Source organism: Coenobita brevimanus, chromosome 112, assembly GCF_032717465.1.
Source record: "Coenobita brevimanus isolate Jiangsu-jjx chromosome 112, ASM3271746v2, whole genome shotgun sequence".
NCBI classification, from domain to species: domain Eukaryota; kingdom Metazoa; phylum Arthropoda; class Malacostraca; order Decapoda; family Coenobitidae; genus Coenobita; species Coenobita brevimanus.
Window position 1 is genome coordinate 943,463 of NC_137065.1, and position 22,447 is coordinate 965,909.

Consider the following 22,447-nt stretch of genomic DNA (forward strand, 5'->3'; position numbering starts at 1 on the left):
TTACACACACACACACACACACACACACACACACACACACACACACACACACACACACACACACCTTGCACCCCACGTCACCTTACTTCCCACACTTCTAACTCCCCTCCTCTCCCCTCCCCTCCTCACCCATCGTTTCTCACCCTCTGCAGTGTTTCCTCTCCTCCCCTTTCTTCCCTTCTTCTCCCTCTCCCTCCTCCCCCCTCCCCCCCACCCTCACCATGTCCAGTCCTGAGTTCGTGGAGGTGACGGCTGGATATAGCAACATTGACGAGCCAGGATGGGCCATGCTTGTTACTGCTGTGGCGGCCATTGTTATATCTATTTTGGGATTCTTTGGTGAGTAAGACGCACATGAATGGAAATATACATACACGAAACACACACACACACACACACACACACACACACACACACACACACACACACACTTTTCAATATGGACTGTTGATACCGTCTCCTACACACACACACACACACACACCTTTCATTATGGACTCCGCTGATACCATCTCCTATACACACACACACACACACACACACACACACACACACACACACACATGAACGAACACCCTGTTAATAGATTTTTCGTTTTCCTCAATTGATATTTGATCCGACACTTGGGAAGTTGAAGAGATAAACGTTCTCTCTCTCTCTCTCTCTCTCTCTCTCTCTCTCTCTCTCTCTCTCTCTCTCTCTCTCTCTCTCTCTCTCTCTCTCTCTCTCTCTCTTTTCCTCATCTTTTCTCCATCCAACCACCACCTACTCATCCTCACTCTTTTTCCTCGTCTCTTCTTGGTAATATACTGAGAGTCTTACGCACCCCCTCTGTCTAATCTCACTCATCGTCTTTCCTAATCTCGTCTGTTTTTCCTACATAGTTTTCCTTCCTTCCTTTGCCTCTTATTTTTTCTGTGTTTTAGTCTTTCTGTTTTTTAAAATTTATTGACTTCTGTGCCTTCTTCTTCTTCATATTATAATTATTATTATTATTATTATTATTATTATTAGTTGTTGTTGTTCTATACCGTATATTTTACAACTGTTACTACTACAGCTACTACTGCCACCACCATCACTACTACTACTACTACCACCATTACCACTCATCACTCACATTTCATCAACCTCATGCTTCTTCCTCAGACAGGCTTCTCACAATGCTGTTAATATTCTTACTGTTTTCTCCTCTACCATGTTACCTTCTCTCCTCTTGTTTTCCTTCCTCCATTCTCTCTACTCTTGTGCTCCTACTTTCGTCTTCCTTTCCTAGTTTCCTCGTCTGTCATTAGTTCTTTCTCGCCATACTCTTAATTCACCTACTGCTTCTTCCTCGGGTCTCCTCTCCCGTGTACCTTTCCTTTCGTTTCCCTTACTCTCATCTTTCTACTCTTGTTATTGTGTTCTTACTTTCGTCTTCCTTTCCTGTTTCCCTCGTCTGACCGTATTTTCTCGTCGCCATCACCAATATTAATCCACCTTCCGCTTCTCCCTCAGGTAATCTGCTCACCATCCTCGCCCTCCCGTACTCCCGTCGTCTCCGCCACGCCGCTACCTGGCTTGTGGTGAATCTCGCTGTGGCAGAAGGGATATTTTGCGTCACCATCCTGCCCCTCTCAGCCGCCCACCTCCTCACCCTGTACGCCGATGGTCAGTCCCTGTTTACGGAGGCGGGGTGCCGGGTGTTTGTGTTCCTTCGCTACGTAAACATACAGGCTGAACTCCTCTCTATCGCCGCCATTGCACTGAACAGGTGAGAAAGTATATATATTTTTTTAAATTAAAGGGAAAACTATCGCCGCTATGGCATTGAACAGGTGAGATTTTTTTTTGTTTTTTTAAGGGGGAAATTTTGAATGTCGGAAATATCAAGCGAGTTGTAGGTAAGATGATGGAATAGGGAGGGTTGATAATTGTTGGTGCTCCTTCGTTACATCAACAAACAAGCTGAGCTCCTTTCTATCGCCGCCATTGCACTCAACAGACGAGTGAAGGAGAGGATTGGTAAGTGTTAAATAGCGATGTGTAGAGAGAAGGACTGAAAAGGGTATAGTGTGTGTGTGTGTGTGTGTGTTCCTGCTATGCGTCAGCCACTGTACATTGCTGACATTACATTGAACAGTTGAGTAGAACTATAATAATAATAATAATAATAAGAGGAGGAGTAGTGGTAGTAGCAGTAGTAGTAGTAGTAGTAGTAGTAGCAGCAGTAGTAATATCAGTAATACTAATAATACTAATAATAATAATAATAGTAATAATAATAATAATAATAATAATAATACACAAATCAAGAATATAGGAAACGTGAAAGGAGTTATAGACAAGTGAATGAATTAAGAAGGACTTTTATATGCCTCTGCTCTGCTGTGAGACAAATTCATTTTTACTGTGACTGTTAATTTTTCTGGTCTTCCAAAAACATTCAAAAACCCTAAAAATACCCCACTAATACCATCATACCAGTCCTGAATGAGACCCCCCCTGGCATGTATTCAGTATGGACGGTGGGTATGAGTGCTGAAGTGGTGACATGTGAAAGTGTGTGGTAATTAGGAAGACTGCTTGACCCCAGGGAACGGAGTGGCGTGTTTGTGCTCTCTCTCTCTCTCTCTCTCTCTCTCTCTCTCTCTCTCTCTCTCTCTCTCTCTCTCTCTCTCTCTCACACACACACACACACACACACACACACACACACACACACACTACAAGACAGTTGCGTAATCTGATAAAACATCGATAACATAACATTTAACACCTTCATTGATAAGTGTAGGCCTCCCAGCACTTCTTCGTGACTAGCATATCTCCAGATATGACACGAACGGTAAATATTCTCTTCACTGGTTTTTATTCAGGATTCCGGGAGCTAGGATGGTGAGTGGATGAGTGTGTGGCCCTTTCCTTGCTTTCTGGACCCTGCCTCAGCTCACATGCAGGTGGAGAGAAGTGGGATGATGATGATGAGGAGGAGGAGAAGGAGGAGGAGGATGCTGAAAATGTGATGATGATGATGTGATGTGATGATGATGGTGATGATGATGATGTGATGATGATGATGATGATAATGACAAACTATTATCATCATACAAGATCATAATAAGGTGCAATTTCTCTCTCTCTCTCTCTCTCTCTCTCAACAACGTATTCCCGTGGTTAAAGTGAACAGAATTCAACCTATCTCTCTTTCATTAAGGTCCATACCCCCTGCCAAGTTTCGAGAAGTATGTGTGTGTGTGTGGTGGTTTAGAAATAGATGTGCGTGGTTTTGTTGCACACACACACACACACACACACACACACACACACACACACACACAATGAAGTTTACATAATTATACACATGCACATACGCGTGTACATAGGGAACACACACACACACACACACACACACACACACACACACACACACACACACACACACACACACACACACACACACACAATGGAGTTTACAAAATTATACACATGCACATACGCGTGTACATAGGGAACACACACACACACACACACACACACACACACAATGGAGTTTACATAATTATACACATGCACATACGCGTGTACATAGGGAACACACACACACACACACACACACACACACACACACACACACACACACACAAGTGCGTTCATTGCTCTTTCTGTCTGTCATCTCTCTCTCTCTCTCTCTCTCTCTCTCTCTCTCTCTCTCTCTCTCTCTCTCTCTCTCTCTCTCTCTCTCTCTCTCTCTCTCTCTCTCTCTCTCTCTCTCTCTCTCAAGTAAATAAAGGAATAAGTAAATGATCAGTAGATAAATACAAAGATAGATACGTAAATAAATGGATAGATAGACAGATAGATAAATAATAAATAATCTTTGTTTTTAGCGTGAAATAAATCCGTTGAAAAAAGTTGCTAAGTCACATTTGACCTGTTAGACAAATCCATCCATCCATCATCCACTCCTTTCTGCCCCATCAGGAGTGTAGGGTCCCTGGGCTAGGCTACCTACTCCGCACATTTAAGGCATGGGTAACCAGCCTCATTCGCCCCTGAGTGGCATTAGGCGAAAACTAAATCCCAGCCTTACCTCAGATGTAAACCTTTAAAGAATGAAACCTACTGGAGCTCCTTAACCCACTAAACCACCAGGCGTCATTTTGGGATATGATTACCACCCAGCGTAGTAAATGGTTCTTAGGTTTACAGGAAACACTTTAGCAAATCAGTGTTGAGTCACCTAAAGATAAAGCACCGCATCGAGTGAGTGGATGATTTTTTTTTTTTTTATGTGTCCGACTCTGGGCATAGGCTTCATAGCCCATTACCAAGGCCCAATATTGCTCCTACGTCCATACACCTCCATATGTCACCACTTTGGCGCTAACACCCACCGTCCATATTGAATACATGCTAGGGCTGTCTCATACAGGACTGGTGTACAGGTATTGGCATTAGCGGGGGTATTTTTTCGACATGTCGACGGGTCTCCAGGTAGATCAGTAAAGTCTGCTCTAATGAAATTCAGATCCTTAAACTGTTCCCAGACCCAGCCGGGATTTGAACCCGGGTGTATTAGGACCGACTGCAGGCCAACTCTCTGCTGATTCAGCCACCAACTCCCCCTGTGTAAAAACCCTGGTTTTTCTTTGTCATCATCCGCTTAGATTTGTTAATAAAAGTGTGTTTTTATCTGCTTCCAATTATTGTGGTAAAAATAGTGTGCAAAATATGAGATACCTGGCCCCAGAGATAGAGACAGAGACTGACAGATAGATAGACAGATAGATAGAGAGAGAGAGAGACCTTGTAGCAATCCCTCACTCATTCACCCTTGCTTCCTCCCCCTTCCCTTCCTTCATTATTCTTTCCTCTCCCTTCCCCTTCTCTTCCTTCATTATTATCTTCTCTCCCTTCCCCTCCCTTCCCTCACCCCCTCCTCCCTTTCCCCCCCAACCATATCTTGTCCTGTGTAAACTTCCTTTTTCAATACTTTAGACCCTCCTATCACCCCTCACCCCCACTTCCTTCTCCCCCCTCCTCCTCCTTTCCCTCTATCCCTTCTTCCCTTCCCCTCGTCTCTTCCCCTTACCTCACCCCTTCTCTTCCCCATCCTTCCCCCTCCCTCCTCCCCTCTCTCATCTCATTTTCCCTTTCCCTTCTTCCACTACTCCCCCCCCCCTTTGGTTTCTACATTGCCTATTGTCTGTGTGTGCTCTAGCCTTTATCACACACACACACACACACACACACACACACACACACACAGGCGCTCTCTCTCTCTCTCTCTCTAAAAAAAAAAAAAATGGTCAAACATAAATATAAAACCCATATGCACAGTACACAAGAGATATGTACACTACTAATCCCATTGCCGTAAAAGATGTACAGATGTAATGGTAAGTACTGTGAATAATGCAGGTGTACTGAGAGGACCTTTAGTACATTCATCCAAAAAGGTAATCCTCACAAGTGTAATATGTATGTACAGATGAATGTACATTGAAGAGAAGTACTAGTAGGAGTAAATGTAATCTTATGATGGATATCTAACGGTTTAAATACTAAAAAAATTTACAGACAGGTGTGTAATGTTCATGTGTACTCAGAAGAATGTATAGACAGGTGTGTAATGCTCATGTGTACCCAGAAGAATGTACAGATGTGTAATGCTCATGTGTACCCAACAGGTGTGTACTAATTGCTGTGCCCAAGAAGTACCCTCAGGTGTTCACAGGCCCCAAGACAGCGGCCATGATTGCAGGGATCTGGCTGTCTTCCATACTTGTTATGTTGGTGCCTCTGTTTGGGGTGAGTTGCTTATTATTTTATCACTTTCTCTCATTTTTTTCTTACTTTCTCTCACTTTTTCTTACTTTCTCTCACTTTTTCTTACTTTCTCTCACTTTTTCTTACTTTCTCTCACTTTTTCTTACTTTCTCTCACTTTTTCTTACTTTTTCTCACTTTCTAGCACTTCATCTCACTTTTTTTTCACACTTTCTCACACCTTTTCTCACTTTCTGTACTACACCCCGACAAAGAGAGAGAGGTGATGAGTTGATGGATATATTTTTCTCTTTTACCAAAGATTTATTCCCTTATTCTTCTCATTTTACCACAGTTTTTTATACTGTATATTGTTTTTCTTCTTTCCAACAGATTTATGGCAGGTTTGTGTATAATGAGGATACAGAGGAGTGTGATTTCTCGGATGACCCTGAGGATGGAGGGCAGGCGCCGCGCAAAGTATTCCTCGTACTCGGCTTCCTCCTCCCCTGCATCGTCATTATTATCTCCTACTCATATATCTTTTTCAAGGTAGGATATCATTTTCTTCATCTATCTGTCTATCTATCTATTGCCAGACCCCTTAATCCCTGCCATTTCACTGCCCTGCTCCCAGCTCACACCCCCCTCTCTCATATACCTCCCCACTCCATCCCTCCATCTCATCCTCAGCCTCTTTCTTCATCTTACTCTCATATTCAGACAACTTCTTTAGGATATGTTATCAGTTTCCATCATCTTGCAGTCTAAATCCAACATCTTTTCCATATTATCATCTTTCATCGTCAGTTTGTCTTTTTCCTATATTGTCTTCATATTCTCACACTCCTACACCATCTTGAGGGTACTGTTTGTCCATCTTTAAACCTGTTTCGTGTAAAGTTCTTATATTTAATACCTATTCTTTATTTATATTTGAATGTGAGTTATTATAAACTTACTATGGTGGTGGTGATGATGATGATGATGATGATTATTATTATTATGCCAGAAATGATGTTAGTGATGATGATGATGATGATGTTTCTCCCCAGGCACGGCAAAGCTCAGCAAAGATGAAGGTTCGATATCAACAGCAGCAGAGTATTATCAGCAACACACCCTCCTCCAACGATACCAAGTGAGAGAGAGAGTGGGGAGGAAGGGAAAGGGAGGGAAGGGGAAGCATCATATTCTAGTGTTAATATATTGTTATAACTGAGCATACAAGGTGAAGAGGTGGTAATTTTAGGCCAAGTCAAAGTGAAGCAAACAGTACTGTATATAGCATTTGTCCGAGTCAATCCAACCACCTTATTCTCAGATCAACGAGACCTGCGGATGGTCTTCGTTCCCGTGACATCCGCATTGCCCGCACCATCGGTGTGATCTTCCTGGTGTTCCTGCTGTGCTGTACACCTGTCACCATTGCTCACTACCTACACTACAAGGTAATTCATGTACAGGGGTAGGGGCAGCTGTGTGCAGCACTTAATGTTGATTTACAATAAATGTGGTGCTAGATGTGGTAATGGGTGTACACTATACAATATACAGTTCCTCTTCTTAATGTTTTTGCTTTCCTGTACACCCATCACCATTGCTTACTAGGGTGTTTCATCAGTATATAGCACAGATATGAAAAGTGTGGTAGCACTTCATATCAATTGGTTCTGTATCCCATTTGAAAAGAAAAAGCTTCCTACCAATTTTTTTGGTGATGATAATTTGTTTAAGGGTCACTCTTGTTGGCACACTTTTACAGGAACAAAGAAACAGTGACAAAAAGCAGAACTTTATTAGTGAAACGTATAAAAAAATGACAATCTCAACATGGACTCCAGTGGATTTAGATAAACTTTTGAGCCACTCCTGCCTTTGTTCTCCAAACTGGTTTTCTCTCATTGTGCATGATTTTTGGAAGGAACTGTTTGTGCTCCTTCGTCCTTGCATTGTGCGTTGAGCCTCTGGATCATTGCAGTTCTTGTTCTGCAGCATCATTTACAACTTTCAAATAATTTACATGGTTGTTGAGGTTGGGGGCCTGGATGCCTTCAGGGACCTCCTGCTGAACTCCAACCTTAGCAGTCAGCCACTGTTGCCTTTCCTTTGTGTAGCTGATCACAAATCTGTCCAGGGTGTCTGACAGAAATGCTGAGATTTTTTCCCTCCAGCCTTTTCAGACACTTCCTGGCTGGCTGGTGGTTTTCCAGCATCCTTTGCCTGGTCTACAGTTCAGGTCTTTCATTAAAGAAGCCCAGGGAGACGGCCCACTTGCTGAGATACCAGAGGTGATGTTAAAGGGCTTTCTCTGCCACTGATGTCACCTCTTGGTCCGGGTAGTTGAGGAGGGCCTTGAGAAAGTCCAGATCATTCTTGGGAGCCCTGCTCGGTATCATAGCTTTATGCTAGTACTGTATGTTGATACAGAAGGCAAATTTCACCAGTCTCATCCACTCTCTTCGTTCTGTGGCCTTCAAATCAGTCTCATCTGTGAGGAGCTTAATCTTGAAATTATGGATACCCTTGACCACTCATCTTGCTTGATGGTATGCACCTGGGGCTCGAAATCTGACACCAGCTCGCTCCTGTATCTCCCCCTCGAGACACAGTTGGCAAAGCCTTAGCAGCTCTTCACAGTCCTCACATGGATGAGGGTTGCAGAAAACACTGTTGACGTACTCCACCATAAAAATGTGGCAAACAAGTGCGACCTCTTCAGTTTCAGAGAGATTTTGCAGGAATCAATTATCGGGACAGTGGAATGGATCACAGCCACAAGTGATATGAACAAACTGTAGAATATTTCCAGATATGAAGCACTGTAGTGCTCACTGCCTACACCACAAGGTAATTCATGTACAGTGGTAGGGGGAGGTGTGTACTGAATATGAATGTAAGTTTGATGACAGATGCCGTAATAGGTATGTTATATTCATCTGATCATCTTTGTGTTTTTGCTCTGTCATACACCTGTCACCATTACTCATTACCTAGAGTACAAGATAATGACAGGTGTGGTAGTGTTGGACAAGTGTTCATTGACAGGTATGGTCTATCTATCTATCTATTGCCAGACGCCTCAATCCCGTTTGGGGTGGACACAAACAAATCGCCTCCACGTCGCCCTGTCCCACGCCATTTCACTGCCCTGCCCCCAACTCACACCCCCCTCTCTCATATACCTCTCCACCCCATCCCTCCATCTCATCCTCGGCCTCCCCCTCCCTCTTCCCCCCTCCACCTCACTCACATACACTCTCTTTGTCAGTCTCTCACCCTCCATCCTCTCCACATGGCCAAACCACCTCAGTGTTTTCCTCATAACGCTTCCTATCACATCCACATCCACACCACAACGCTCCTTTATATCCTCATTCGTCAGGTATGGTGTGTACTTAATTTATATAAATGTAGTAGGTATTGAATGCTATGTGTAATCTGTAACTTCTCATCTCCTCTTGTCTCTGCAGGTACAGAATCAAACACTACTACTTCTGCTGCATCCTGTGTATTGGGCCCAGTACTGCATCAACATTTTCGTTTACGTGATGATGAATAAGCAGTACCGGGATGCCTACATCAATTACATTGCCAGGTGGTGGCCTGACTTTAGAGAGGTGAGCGGTACTGGATATTTCTGGGTCTATCTACCTACCATCTAATCCTTTGCTGCTGAAGAGGGATGCCTTCATGTGGTGGCACTGTTATGACCAGGTGGTGAAGCTGCCCAGTTTTGCAAGCCTCTCTCAATCCCCCAAAAGGAGGATGAGAAAGACAGCTTCAGTCTGCAGTCCACTGGGTTCATGTTTCAATTGAGTCCAGGATTGCTGATACTACTGTTATTTCTACTGTCCAGTCCTTCATTGCACCATCAGGAGAGTAAGGGCTTGGGGATGATAACCAGTTGTTTTTTTCTTGAGCAGTAGTCTGTGAGCAGAAACCCCAATCATCAGGCATCTGTTTGGTCTGCCCTTTTCTTCCATTAGTTTTTACTTTTGTAATAACAGTATTCAACGAGAAGCTAATAATTTTTTTTTTTTTTATCAGTTTACTCGGCAACGGTTTCACTGGAAGGAGGAGGCGACCAGTGACAGCCGGCGAGTTACCCGTGCCGGCACCCCCAACACAGCTGTGCGATTCAACACCAAGCGCAAGCTGTCGGGAAATTCAAGTGTTAAGGCTTCTCGTCAGCCAACACCCCCACCCACGCCACCTACACCTAACCTTGGAGATACACAACTTTAGGAGATATTCTCAGCCACATACACCTAATTTTGGAGGTACATAACAATTGGGTCCTTTTGTATCATTCTACATCCCTATCTACACCTAACCTTGGAGATACAAGACATTTACTTCCTCATAGCTATCTACACCTAACCTTGGAGCTAAGTGACTTTAGATCCCTTTCTCATCATCCTAACCCCCCATTTATGCCATTTACACCTATCTTCACCATCTGTTTCTGTGCCACTTATACCTAACTTTGGAGATACAAAATTTAGGGGACTTTCTCACCATCTTACACCCCCAGCTACACCATCTACACCTAACCTTAGATATACTTGATTTAGCAACCTCTCTTTTGCCCACCTGTCTCCTGTACATGTAATTTTGGTGCCAGAGAGGAACACTTTCATTTGATGGTGCTGATATGACACAGTATTAGTAACTGAGTCAATGTAAATACTTAAGTCACAGTATTAGATTCATAAGTCAGTGTTTATATCTGAGTCACAGTTCTGGTACTTGAGTCACAGTATTAATGATGCAGTCAGTGTATTGAGTCGTAGTGTTAGGATTATCAGTTGCAGTATTAATAATTTAGTCACAGTATTAATAATTGAGTCACAGTATTAATAATTGGGTCACAGTATTGATAATCGAGTCATAGCATTAATAACTGAGTCACATTGTTGATAATTGGTCAGAGTATCGAAGATGTGAGTCACTGTTTTAATAATTAAGTTATGATATTACTTTCTGTGTCACCGTTTTACTGTTTTATGCAGTTTTTGAGACTCGACTTGGCCAAAGCAGCAGGTGTTAGTTTTATAATCGGTGAGTTAGTGTAAGTCAGAGCCAGAGTCAGTGCCAAAGTACAGTATAATGAAACACAACTTTGAGTCACATGTAGAAAATGGAGGGGCAGTAATAGAGGTGTGAGTATTAGAGTATTGAATTATTTGTACTGTAATCTTGAGTGTAGAATATTGAGTCAGTGTAGTCTGTAGTTTAGTTAATGTGTAGTCCTGAGTCAAAGATAAATTAGAGTACCGGTAACAGTAAATATAAGTCAGTAATGCAATTCTGAGTCAGTACTGAGTAAGTTCTGAGTTGATGATGCTGTAGTTCTTAGTCAGTCATGCAGTTCCAAGTCAGTGTACATTTCTGAAAAAAATCATTGATAATTCTGAATCAGTAGTAGTAGTAGTGATAGCAGTAGTAACCTCGGTCTGTCTGACTGAGCAGACCCGTCACCCGTAGGCAAACGGTTGCACCTGCAGAAATATCTCATACAGTGAACCGATTTTCCCTAGCTGTGGACAGTGTCTTGTCATAGCGAGGTGGCAGTGCACAGGGAATAGTGGGGAGGTTTGGTTCCTAGATGGATGTTGCATTTGCATCTCTCCATCTAGTTCACAGGGGCACTATAGTTGGCTCCGCATCACTCAGTATTTGTTTATGTGGTTACCAGCGAGTGTTGTTAATGTTTCATAGGCCACAGAAAACTGTCAAGCTTTTCACTCTGTGTAGAGTCACGTTGGGAAGAAGAAGGCAGTATGACATCAAAGTGAGTGAATGGTGGTCAATACAAGCTCTGAGTCAGTAGTAGTTCTGGGCCAGTAATACATTTCTGAGTTAGTTTGAACAGTTCTGAATTTGTACAGTTTGGGAAAGTGATGAAGCTGAGTCATTGAACAGTGTTGAAGCAGTGATAAGTTTGTATTGTATTGTTTATAAAGCCTGAGTGAAAATTCTGAATCATTTTACACTTTTGTGTTACTGCGCTTTTGAGTCTGATACAGCTTGAAGCCTGATGTAACTAGAGTGTTTGTATATTTGAGTCACTGCTACACTTGAGTTTCCATTACCTTGAGTCAGTGGTCATGAGTCAGTGATAGAGCATTGAATCACATTCCAGTAATAGTGTATATTGCAATTCATCATCTGTGTTCTGTTATATCCCTGTTATAGTCCATTTGTTTTCATCTTGGGCCACTCCCATAGTGTCAGTACTAAATCATGGTTGTAAAAAATTCTGTTTTAGTTATATGAGGTAGGAATGAGTCTCCTTGGTTACTAGTCAAATCAGTCCTCCAGTCTAACTACATGTGGTCATCAACCAAGCTGAAGGAGGTTATGAATTTTTGTCAGGTGAAACGAACCAACTGTAGGCTTCAAAATAATCTGTAGAAATAGTTTTTTTGTACAAAGATTTAGTTTTCCTATTTTGTCTTCCATTTTTTGTAACCTGTGATGCTTGTGTCTATGTAGTATGTATTTCCTATCTATCTGTTTATCTATTCTGTATTATATATTTTCTGTATTATATGACTTTTGTATTTTAGGGTATTTTCTGTTATATATGACATTTTTCTGTACACTGTGCTTCTGTGATGCCAAATAAAACAATTTTGCCTATCTGAGGAACTGCATTCTCTGTGGAGTATGAGAGAGAGAGAGAACACATGGCAACCCACAAGGAAAAGAAATATGATATACACCTGCATGAGGACTGTATATTGATTACTGTATATGGCTGTGGTGGAGAGGTACATGAGAGGGGGTTGTGAGTTAAGAGAGAGGGCAATGAGATGGCAGAAGACAGAGTGACACAGAGACAATTCATTTGTAGCCACCCCTTATGGCCTCTGGTGGTAGATAGATGGATAGATACAAGTAGATTTATAGATAAGTAGAGAGTAGTCATTACAGCACATAAACGTATACAGGGTGAGTATGTATTTAGTGGTTTTATATATTATGTGGTAGATGATGCTACCCTTAGGTGATTCAACACTGAGTGTGAAGCCAAATGGTTTTCTTTAGCCCAGGAAACTATTCACTATGCTGGGTGGTAACCATATAACCAAACAGATGCCAGGTGGTGTAGTTGGTTAAGATGCTGCATTATAAGGGTGTACAGCCAAAAAAAAGGATGAGGTTTATTGGTTACATAATGCCATTCAGGGGCAGGCAAGGCTGGTCACCCTTGCCTTAATTATCAGGATTGATTTCCAGTTCCCAACCAGCTACACTCCTTTTGGGGCAAAGAAAGGATTGGATGATTGATAAGTAGATAAACAGGTGAACTTTTTAGATTTTATTCAGAAGTCAAACGTTTCATGTGTCATAAGTTTTAGCCTCGGACAAGTAATATATTTGAGATTTGATGTAGCTGACAAAAAAAAAAGAAGAGAAAGAAACATACATATTGTAGTCTAGATTTGCTTCCTAATAGTTTTGAGTGGAAGGGAGAAGCCGGGGATGAGGTGGAGAGATATGTGGTGAACAGGGTGACTTCGTTTCGGCCACCCCATCTAGGATTAAGACGTCTGATTAAAACATTTGATTAGATAGCTACATAGGTTGATAGTTCAGTAGGTGGGTACATTACACTGATATAGATAGATCAGTAGGTAAATATATAGACAGCTCGGTAGGTAGAAGTAAATAGATATATGGATAGAGCTAAGTAGCTGGATTGGCCATTGATGTGTTTCAAAGTTGGCGCCTAAACCCACAATACCTATTATAGTAAACATGTGGCAGAACTACGAACGTGATTTTCGGCCATTTTTCTTTCGGCTTTTCAGAGCTATATGGAAGGAAGCTTATATCAGAAAGCAGTTAAAAATAATATACAACCCAACTAGATTGTACTAAAATGTAATGACATTCAATAGCTGGATAGATCAGTATGAAACTAGATTACAGGTGTCGAGCATCGATACTGAACTAAACATATACTCAGGAATGATTCCAGAAGTAGTAAAATAATAAACTAAATGATCGTAAAGTATAGAAATACCCTGTGGCTCTGTATATCTAAAAACAGCAAATATAAATAGGTTAAAGCCGCATTTGCCCTCAGCCGTATCCTCCGATCATCTTGACAGACATCGGGCTAGGGAGGGTCGCGTGGAAGTATATTTGGCTTTGTGTTTTAATCAATTCTCGCAATGTTTAAAAAGTAAGTATGCTTTTATTTATTGCAGGGAAGGTATTGAAGCACTGTAGAGAGAGGGTAGAGGTTTTAGAATGCCATAGGGTAGTTATCGGGGACGTTGTTACATTTGCAATTGCTGGTGAACATTTATGATTGCAAAAGGACGGTAGTTAGTTGCACCCATAGTTTGTCATGTGTAGTAATAGCACCATTTTATTTTATTGTGTTTTCGAGGTTCTATGTACGTGATGTGTGTGATGTATTGGATTCAGTGGATCACTTCATATTGCTTTAGCTGATAATTGGTAAAATTTTTGAAATACCGGTACCGGTAGTTTTATATTTCAGATTTTTTTTAAAAACAATATTATGATGCAGTTTGAATGATATGAATGCTTGTTTTGGTTGCATTTTTAAATTTTGTGTTATATGACTGTCAGTGGGCTTCATAGCATGGAAGCGGGTAGTGTCAAAAGATCAGGGAAGTTTTGGAGTTAAAGTAATTTATAGTAATGTACATGTATTTTGAAATGCAAGAATAGTAAGAAATAAAATTGTGATGGAAATTTTGGTGAAATGAGGCAAATTTTGGCAAAACTTTTGTATAGTATTGATTTTTTAAGATTTTCGGATCAAGCCAGTCTGAAAAAGCCGTTCTCTAGTCCTGACTTTTTTTTACTGTACAAAGGATCTTTCACAAACTTGTAGCATTTTGTAATTACTGTAAATAAGGAGGGAATGTTCAGCTCCTAGCACCATCTTATCACATCTGCGTTAAGGTTGCGGTAGGTTAGGTTAGATTAGGCAGGGTTAGGATAGGTTAGAGTAGATTAAGCCAGGTTGGATTAGATGTGGCAAGGTTAGGTTAGGTTAGTTTATATTTAATATAAGTGCAATAAAAGATAGAGACAGGAGCTGGAGGGTATTCCACCTCCGTTATGATCGTTGCTTCCGCCTGTGAGTGATCCAGTTATATTGGGAATGTTCTGCGCTATACTACACAAAACCATAATCTGTTTGAAAGGAGTGGAGGCCCCCATGTTCCAATAGTTAACCCTTTGAGTGTGCTGATTTCTGCACGCTGAATACACTGCAGTATAATTTTGGAATAAATTACGAAGATCTTTATTTTTGTCCAGAACATTGATTGTGATAGATTTTAGCCTCATTTGGGCCTTCAGTTCCTCGTGAACATAGTAAAGTCCTTTGTTCTTAGTCAGAATAAAGTACCGGTGTAACGTTATTTTATATCTTTATTCTCGGCTAGGATGTAGATTATTATACATTTTAGTTTTTTTGGTGTTTTAGGTTTCTCGAGCATACAGTCGTAAAATCCCTTGTTGTTAGTCAGGATACAATATAACATTATTTTTTATTCCTTATTCTCAGCTCAGATGTTGATTAGAATAGATTTTTGCCTTTTTAGTGTTGTAGTTTCCTCATGAACATATAAAATCATTTATTATTAGCTAGAATAGAATCTGAAGCAGGTAATTTGCAACCAGTGAGTTAACACTTTCCTATTCTTTATATTCCTCGGAACATCAAAGCTTTATATACACAACCATTCTTTGGATGTCCATGTTTGTGTTTTGACTCCCTTCTCCAAGTTATGCTCTGAAAAAAAAATTAGTACCAGTACCTCATGACCTACAAAAGATATCCTGAGTCCAAAAAGCTCTTTAGAATCTGCATTAAAGGCTCTGACAGCGAGACCGGATCAGGATTGGGGGGGGAATTGGAAAGGGAAAGTATTAATAGGATATTTTCTAAGCCTTGTTGTTGTTGTGTGCAGATTTGATGAGAAGGAGTCTGTGTCGGGCACCCAGCAGCTGAAGTCATCTGTCCAGAAAGGCATCAGAAACAAGCTGGTGGAGTCCTTCCCTTCCCTAGGAGATAACTTGGACAAGATACTGCCAAAAAAAGATGCCTTTAGGATTGTCAAATGGTACATAGTGTGATATTTTTTCTTGGTTACATTTTGCTGTAAGTCTTTGAGCATAAAACCTTAAATTATTTTTATTTAATTAGTTAGTCATTTAGATATATTTTTATTGATAGTTTAGGATTACAGTATTTGCCTCTAAGATTGTCAGTCACTTAGATATATTTTTATTAATAGTTTAGGATTACAGTATTTGCCTCTAAGATTGTCAAATGGTGTGGTGCAATGTTTCTTTTTCATGGTTTCTCGTATCTGTTGCCTTTGAGCAAGTGCCCAGTATGTATTGTTTTTGTTATTCTGGGCAGCTTCAGATTAGTTTCTTCAGCTTCCATTCACAGGGTAATTATGCATCACCAGTACTAGTATGTGTGGTGTACCAAGGAACACATTTGATGAATATATAAATGGTTAATTGAATGTGCTATAGTATGTACGGCATTTACAGTCATGATTTCCTAACAAAACTTTTATATCATCATTTGTCAGTTAATATGTTTTGTAATCTGCCTGTAGAATAATGGATGGCACTGTAGACCTTGATTTGCTGTGGCTGAGTAATAGTATAATGGTGTTGTTATACCTACTGTACTGAATTTTAGTACATGACAGAGAATCCACAGTTTATGGATCCTAGTACAGTACAGTATTTGAATCATGACCAATATTTCAGTACATAATTTTGGAATTTATGTTTCAGCTTTCCTGGACAGTTTTTCGTGTATTATTCCACATTGCAGGGATTTCGGCAAAAGGACATATACAATGAGTGACAGTGTGCGCTTTAGAATTTCTGTCGATAGTTCTTCCGTATCTGTACTTTCTCTTTCCCATGTTTTCCGTATCCTGGCTCACCCACGTGGGAAAAAGGGTCAGATTGATGATGATGATGATGATGATGGTGTATTTTTAAGGGGGGGATTTTTTTTTTTTTTTTAATAGAAATTCAGTGTGATGGTAAAATCGTAGTATGGTTAGTATATTTATTTTTATTATAACACTCTGTATATATTGTTGCAGTATTTACAGTTTCCTTATAATTTTCTTCTTTCACGGTAGGTATTTTTATAGCAACAGTGCATTCAGTAAGTGTGTGTAGCCAAGGATTTTCTGTCCATCAGGTTCTTTCTCTCTCAACCCTGCTTCACCCCATCCACGGGTAGAATGAGGGATAGGTGATGATGATGATGGTGGTGGTGGTGAAGTGTAAATACCAGAGCAATAAATGTATTTCTAAACATGTGGAGAGGATGGAGAATGAAAGACTGACTAAGAGGGTGTATGTAGGTGAGGTGGAGGGAGGGAGAGGGAGGGGTAGACTGAGGATGAGGTGGAGGGATGGAGTTGAGAGGTATATGAGGGAGGGGGGGTTGAGTTGGGGGGAGGGTAGTCAATTGGTGGGTGACAGGGTGACTTGGAGGCGTTTTGTCTGCGGCCACCCTTTGCGGGATTAGGGCGTCGGGCTATAGATAGATAGATAGATAGATAGCTTGTGTTTGCTGACAGTGTTGAACTTATAACACTTGGTCAGAAGTGATGGTAAGCTCTTTTTTAGACAGTGGGATGATGATGATGATGATAATGAAATGCATATTGCGGACTAGTATTTCCAGTTATTTTTATTATTATTATTATTATTATTATTATTTTGAAGTGATGGTAAGCTCTTTTTTAGACAGTGGGGTGATGATGATGATGATGATGATAATGAAATGCATATTGCGGACTAGTATTTCCAGTTATTTTTATTATTATAATTATTATTATTATTATTATTATTATTATTATTTTGAAGTGATGGTAAGCTCTTTTTTAGACAGTGGGATGATGATGATGATGATGAAATGCATATTGCGGACTAGTATTTCCAGTTATTTTTATTATTATTATTATTATTATTATTTAAAAGGATGATTTTAATACTTCCCCAGCCAGATGTATGTATTATCATGGCTTATTATTATTTTTGTCACTATTTTTTTTTCAGTCATGAGCATATAGAGCTGTTGGTAAGAAGCGATGGTGAGCTGCTATTCTTTAGACAGCGGGATGGACCGTGGATGCCAACATTAAAACTTCTTCATAAATGTGAGTATTGTCTTTAACTCACTTTTGTAACTGCAGTTGTATGTTAAATATTTCCGTTAATCTTAGTGTTAGCAACGTTACCTAAATACTGCACCTAAAAACATATATAAGCATTGCAAACTTTCTTCATACTGACTCCAGCTGATAGGTAATGTAAAGCATGTGTGTGGATGGTTGTGTTTGTGAGGGGGGAGTCAGGATTCCAGGGGCTTGAATGGTGTGTGAACGAGTGAGTGGCCCATTTAGTTAGGCAGCGTGTGAGCCTGTAAGTGTGGATGGATATGCCAGTTAGGTGGAGTTAGGATTCCAGGTGCGTGAATGAGGGTGAGGCTCATGTGATTAGACTGTTGATTAGGTTTTATTTATATTTTTTCCTGTCTCATCCTATCTTCAGTCAGGAAAAGAGGCTGGGATGGTGATGACTGATGGTGAGGGATATTGATATTTCCTGAGCACATATAATTGTAATGAATAACAAATGTAATGTGTTGGTGTTTAATGGGGACAATACTTTATATACTGTTTTTAGAAGCCTTAATAAGAATGTCTTTTTTTACCGGTATGATTACTTATATTATCTTCAGTTTTAATAAATATGTAAATAAACCAAATACTTAAAGAAAATATATATATAGATGTATAATTTTGAAGTGTTTTTAAAAAAGACGGATTTTGTGTGTGTGTTTGTGCGTGCATGATGTGCAGCGTAGTTTTCAAATGTGCCTTTGTTCATGTATAGCAATAAATTGAAGATATTATGCTTTTGGCCTTTGGGGTATGTTCTGGCCGACGATACTTGATTTGCTTTGATATAACAGACCTGGACCTCTCTCACATCTTGAATACCAAGATGTGATTGCATAAAATTCGATGTGCCATAGAAACGAGCCTCCGTGGTTGCTAGTCGAACTCATCCTCCAGCCCAGATACACTTAACCATCAGTTGAGCTGAAAGGGTTTCGGATTATTGTCAGATGAAAATGGTGACAAAGGGGATCTCTTTTTTTTTTTTTTTTGCTGCAAAGAAGAAGGAACCAAAGGCCAGGCTAGTAGGAAGTAGCCACCACCACCTCTACTGCATGAAATAAAGCGGTTGAGTCACTCCTTATATGGCCACTCGTTAAGCATAAAACACATTTTGCACCATAAAGAAATGCAGTTAGTTTTGAAAATGTAGGCGAGATTTTGGAAAGCACTTGACAGACTGCTGGAAATGGTTTCTGAAAAGCATGTCACGGCCAAAATAGTTATGGAAATCTTTACCTGTTGAGTTTACTTCTGCCAAGTTGAAGGCTGCAGTGGGTCAGTAGTAGCCTACTTATCTCACGATTTATACGCCCCGAATGTAAGGTTTGAGCTCACTCCATAGCAGACATTTAAAAGTGGGTGTTGGTACCGTTTGCATGTGCTTGAACAGGTTTGCACCGTGTTGGTTTGTCGCTGACGTACACAGACACTACCCCATTCATTTTTTGCCAGCTTGGGGAAGGGTTAATTCTTGTTGTTACTCTTCCTCCAAGGAGAAGGTCCGGTTCTGCAGTGGACCGGATAAAGACTGATTCAGATGTTGATGCCAAGTTGGTTGACCTTTTTGTTGCCTGCATGTATTTTAAGTGTTGATACATTCTGGAATACTTTCATTACATTTTGCAATGGAAATTTTCAGTTTGTATCAATCGTGAAATGGTTGTTTAGTGGGTTAAGGCACTTCAGACAGGTTGAACATGTAAGGGGTTTATCCAGGGGGTGGCTACAGTTCATTGCTCATATAATGCCACTCAGGGACAAGTGTAGGTGGGCTCCTTCATCTTAATGTTAGGACTGAGTAGCTTTGACCCAGACTCTGATGCTTCTGATGGGTGAAGGATGGATTGGATGATGGGTAGATGGAGAGGTGGTCTCAGCATTGAGCTTTAGAGGGTAGAGAGGCCAAAAAGATTGTTTCCTTAAGGTGTTATTTCTTTAAATGTCTGATCTGCTGTATAATCACTTACTGCTTCTGTCATAAGCTGATTTAACATCTTGCTTCTGCTTTTTCTGTTTATTGTCATGCACAGTTTTATTTGGTTAATTTTGTCTTTTGTTTTTGTTTTTTGTTTTGTTTTGAAAGGCTTTGTGCATACTTGCATGTGTCAGCTTTCTTTACTGAATGGCTGCTGTCCATGCTGCATGATCTCTGCTATCACTGCTGTTCTGTCCCTAAACCCTGATGTGATTTTGTAGGACACAGCCCTAAGTTTTCTTAGGTTTCCCTGTTGTGCTTTACCCTGCACTGAGTTGCTCCTTAATATTCCAAGCACTTTAACTTCTCCATTCTCTCCACTTGTCCAGACCACACTGCATGACTAATGCCTTCTATTCCCATGTAATCTCTCAGTTGCTTATTTGCAGCTGTCATTTGTGGAAGCACTGTAAACTGTCTGGTATTCTGCATCTCTCTTTCTGTGCTTAAACCTCTGCTTGTCCTCCTCCTCCACTATGCAGCTTTCACTAACATAAAGCAATAAGCTTCTTATATGTGAAGTTTTTTTAGTGTAAAGGGAGTCTCCTCTTTGTTGGGAGAAGTAATAAATGCCTAAACTTCTTTGATCCTCTCCCAATCTAGCAATGGACCAACATCACCTCCCTCTCCCAGCACAGATCATATTGCAGCAACCTCTGTTTTTATACTGCCATGTCCTTTCTAATGTAATCTGTCAGTCCCTAGACAACAAAATAGCCATAAACACTCCAAAAGCACATTTGCCAAGTCCGTCATGGCTCATCCAGCTCCCTCTCTGTTCACTGTATCACAGGGTACTGAGAGCTTACCACGTCCTTCAGCTTACTTCTGATGCCACTACACACAATGTGGTGATTATAGTGCTATTACTGATTGTGACACTCCTCTCCTGTCTGCCCCTCAGATCCATTCATTTTGCTGCTAGATGCAGGTTGACTAGGGTGAAGTCTGACTCATTCTCAGCAGTGCCAGTATCACATGGCCAGCCTCACCTTGCTGGGTGTGAAATAGGGCTAGGATGATGATGACGATGATGATGATGTATAGTGTTTGGTTAGTGATGAATTTTCCCCATTACTTTCCATTAAATGTGCTGGACTAATGGTAGCCAAGCCTCAGGTCCCTATGCCTGAAATGGGAACTACTGTATAGGATTTAGCAGTTACCATTTTTACTTTCCATTCCTCGCGCCTCACTGTGATGAGGTGCTGCCCACCGCAAGGGAACATCAGTTCACTGTGCAAGATTTCCCTACAGTGGCGATTGCTTGCTTGCATATGAGGGATCTGCTTAACCCGACAGACAGGGTTACTCTACTACTACTTTCCATTTTACTGGGCGCTCCTGTTGTTGGTGTTCCTGCACTCCATTATGATTTTCATCTTATAAGTTTCTCTTCTCCATTTTTGATATGGAGAGTAGGGCTAAGTTGATGATGGTATTAATGGTCGCAATCCTCTCCTTTTAGATCCATTCATGCTGCCTTGGATGCAGGTGGACAAGGGTGCCATCCGATTCATCCTCAGCGGTGCCAATATCATGTGCCCCGGCCTGACATCCCCAGGAGCTCGAATGTCGGCCGTCGATCAACAGACAGTGGTGGCAGTTATGGCTGAGGGTAAACAACATGCTCTATGCGTCGGCCTGACTGCTCTCTCTGCTGCGGACATAGCCAAGACAAACAAGGGGGTCGGGATAGAGAATTGTCACTATCTCAATGATGGACTCTGGCACATGAAGCCCGTAAAATAATCCCTGTGGAACTTAGGTCACCGTTGGGTTACTCGTATTTTAGGGGGTGGGAAATGGAAGAGCATTTTTTTATGGTTGTAATTCATGAAGTTGAAAAGTAATTCACCTTGTGTATTATTAACCCTCACAGAATTGCGTTAGGTGCCATGCAGTTTTAAGAACAGGTACTATATACTGTTCTTATATTAATAATGATGGTGCAGAAGAGCGATGGCTACTTGCTGTGGCACAGATATAACCAGGCATGCATGCTTATTCACTCATCCCTCAGCTCTGTCCCTCTCTCGTGAAAGAAGGATGGTGTCCCTTGAAAGGAGAATGGTGAACTGAAGGAAAAGAGCATTACAGTATCAGCTTGTAGTCCTCGGGTTGTTTCAATCCATGGGTTCTTATCCTGGTGAACTTGGAGTCACAGCAACAGCTTGAGAGGAAAGTAGAGTTGGGATGTGGCAGCAGAAATCAGACCAAGTCCAGTTCTGGCGATCAGGCACATCAGTAACCAGAAATTTTTATTTTTGGTTCTGGTATCTACAGGTATATTGGCCTCATTTATAATAACCTTCATTAAAAACGGGGGGAGGGGCTAAAATGTACCCACAGCCATTACGTCAATGCAGTGACGTAAATATTGCATGTGGTAATGTCAGTGTCATGAACTGTGATGAAGTTCTTGGCAGACTGTTGAGGATAGTGAAACGCTGAATTTAACAAATTTGGAATTAGTCTGTCAGTCA

At 40.9% G+C, this 22,447-nt stretch overlaps 2 protein-coding genes across 2 annotated transcripts; both read left to right on the top strand.

Annotated features, from left to right (window-relative positions):
• Positions 1-221: 221 nt before the first annotated feature.
• LOC145418037 (protein trapped in endoderm-1-like) lies at positions 222-10,228 on the top strand. The gene is made up of 8 exons (XM_080286571.1): positions 222-339; positions 1,501-1,756; positions 5,676-5,796; positions 6,147-6,305; positions 6,809-6,894; positions 7,078-7,204; positions 9,227-9,373; positions 9,804-10,228. Exons 1-8 carry the CDS (start codon positions 222-224, stop codon positions 9,999-10,001), a joined length of 1,212 nt encoding a protein of 403 aa, XP_080142697.1. The 3' UTR covers positions 10,002-10,228.
• Positions 10,229-13,866: 3,638 nt separating this feature from the next.
• Positions 13,867-21,800, top strand: MCTS1 (malignant T-cell-amplified sequence 1 homolog). Its single transcript, XM_080286629.1, has 4 exons — positions 13,867-13,953; positions 15,725-15,877; positions 17,859-17,959; positions 21,430-21,800. Exons 1-4 carry the CDS (start codon positions 13,943-13,945, stop codon positions 21,711-21,713), a joined length of 549 nt encoding a protein of 182 aa, XP_080142755.1. The 5' UTR covers positions 13,867-13,942; the 3' UTR covers positions 21,714-21,800.
• Positions 21,801-22,447: the final 647 nt, after the last annotated feature.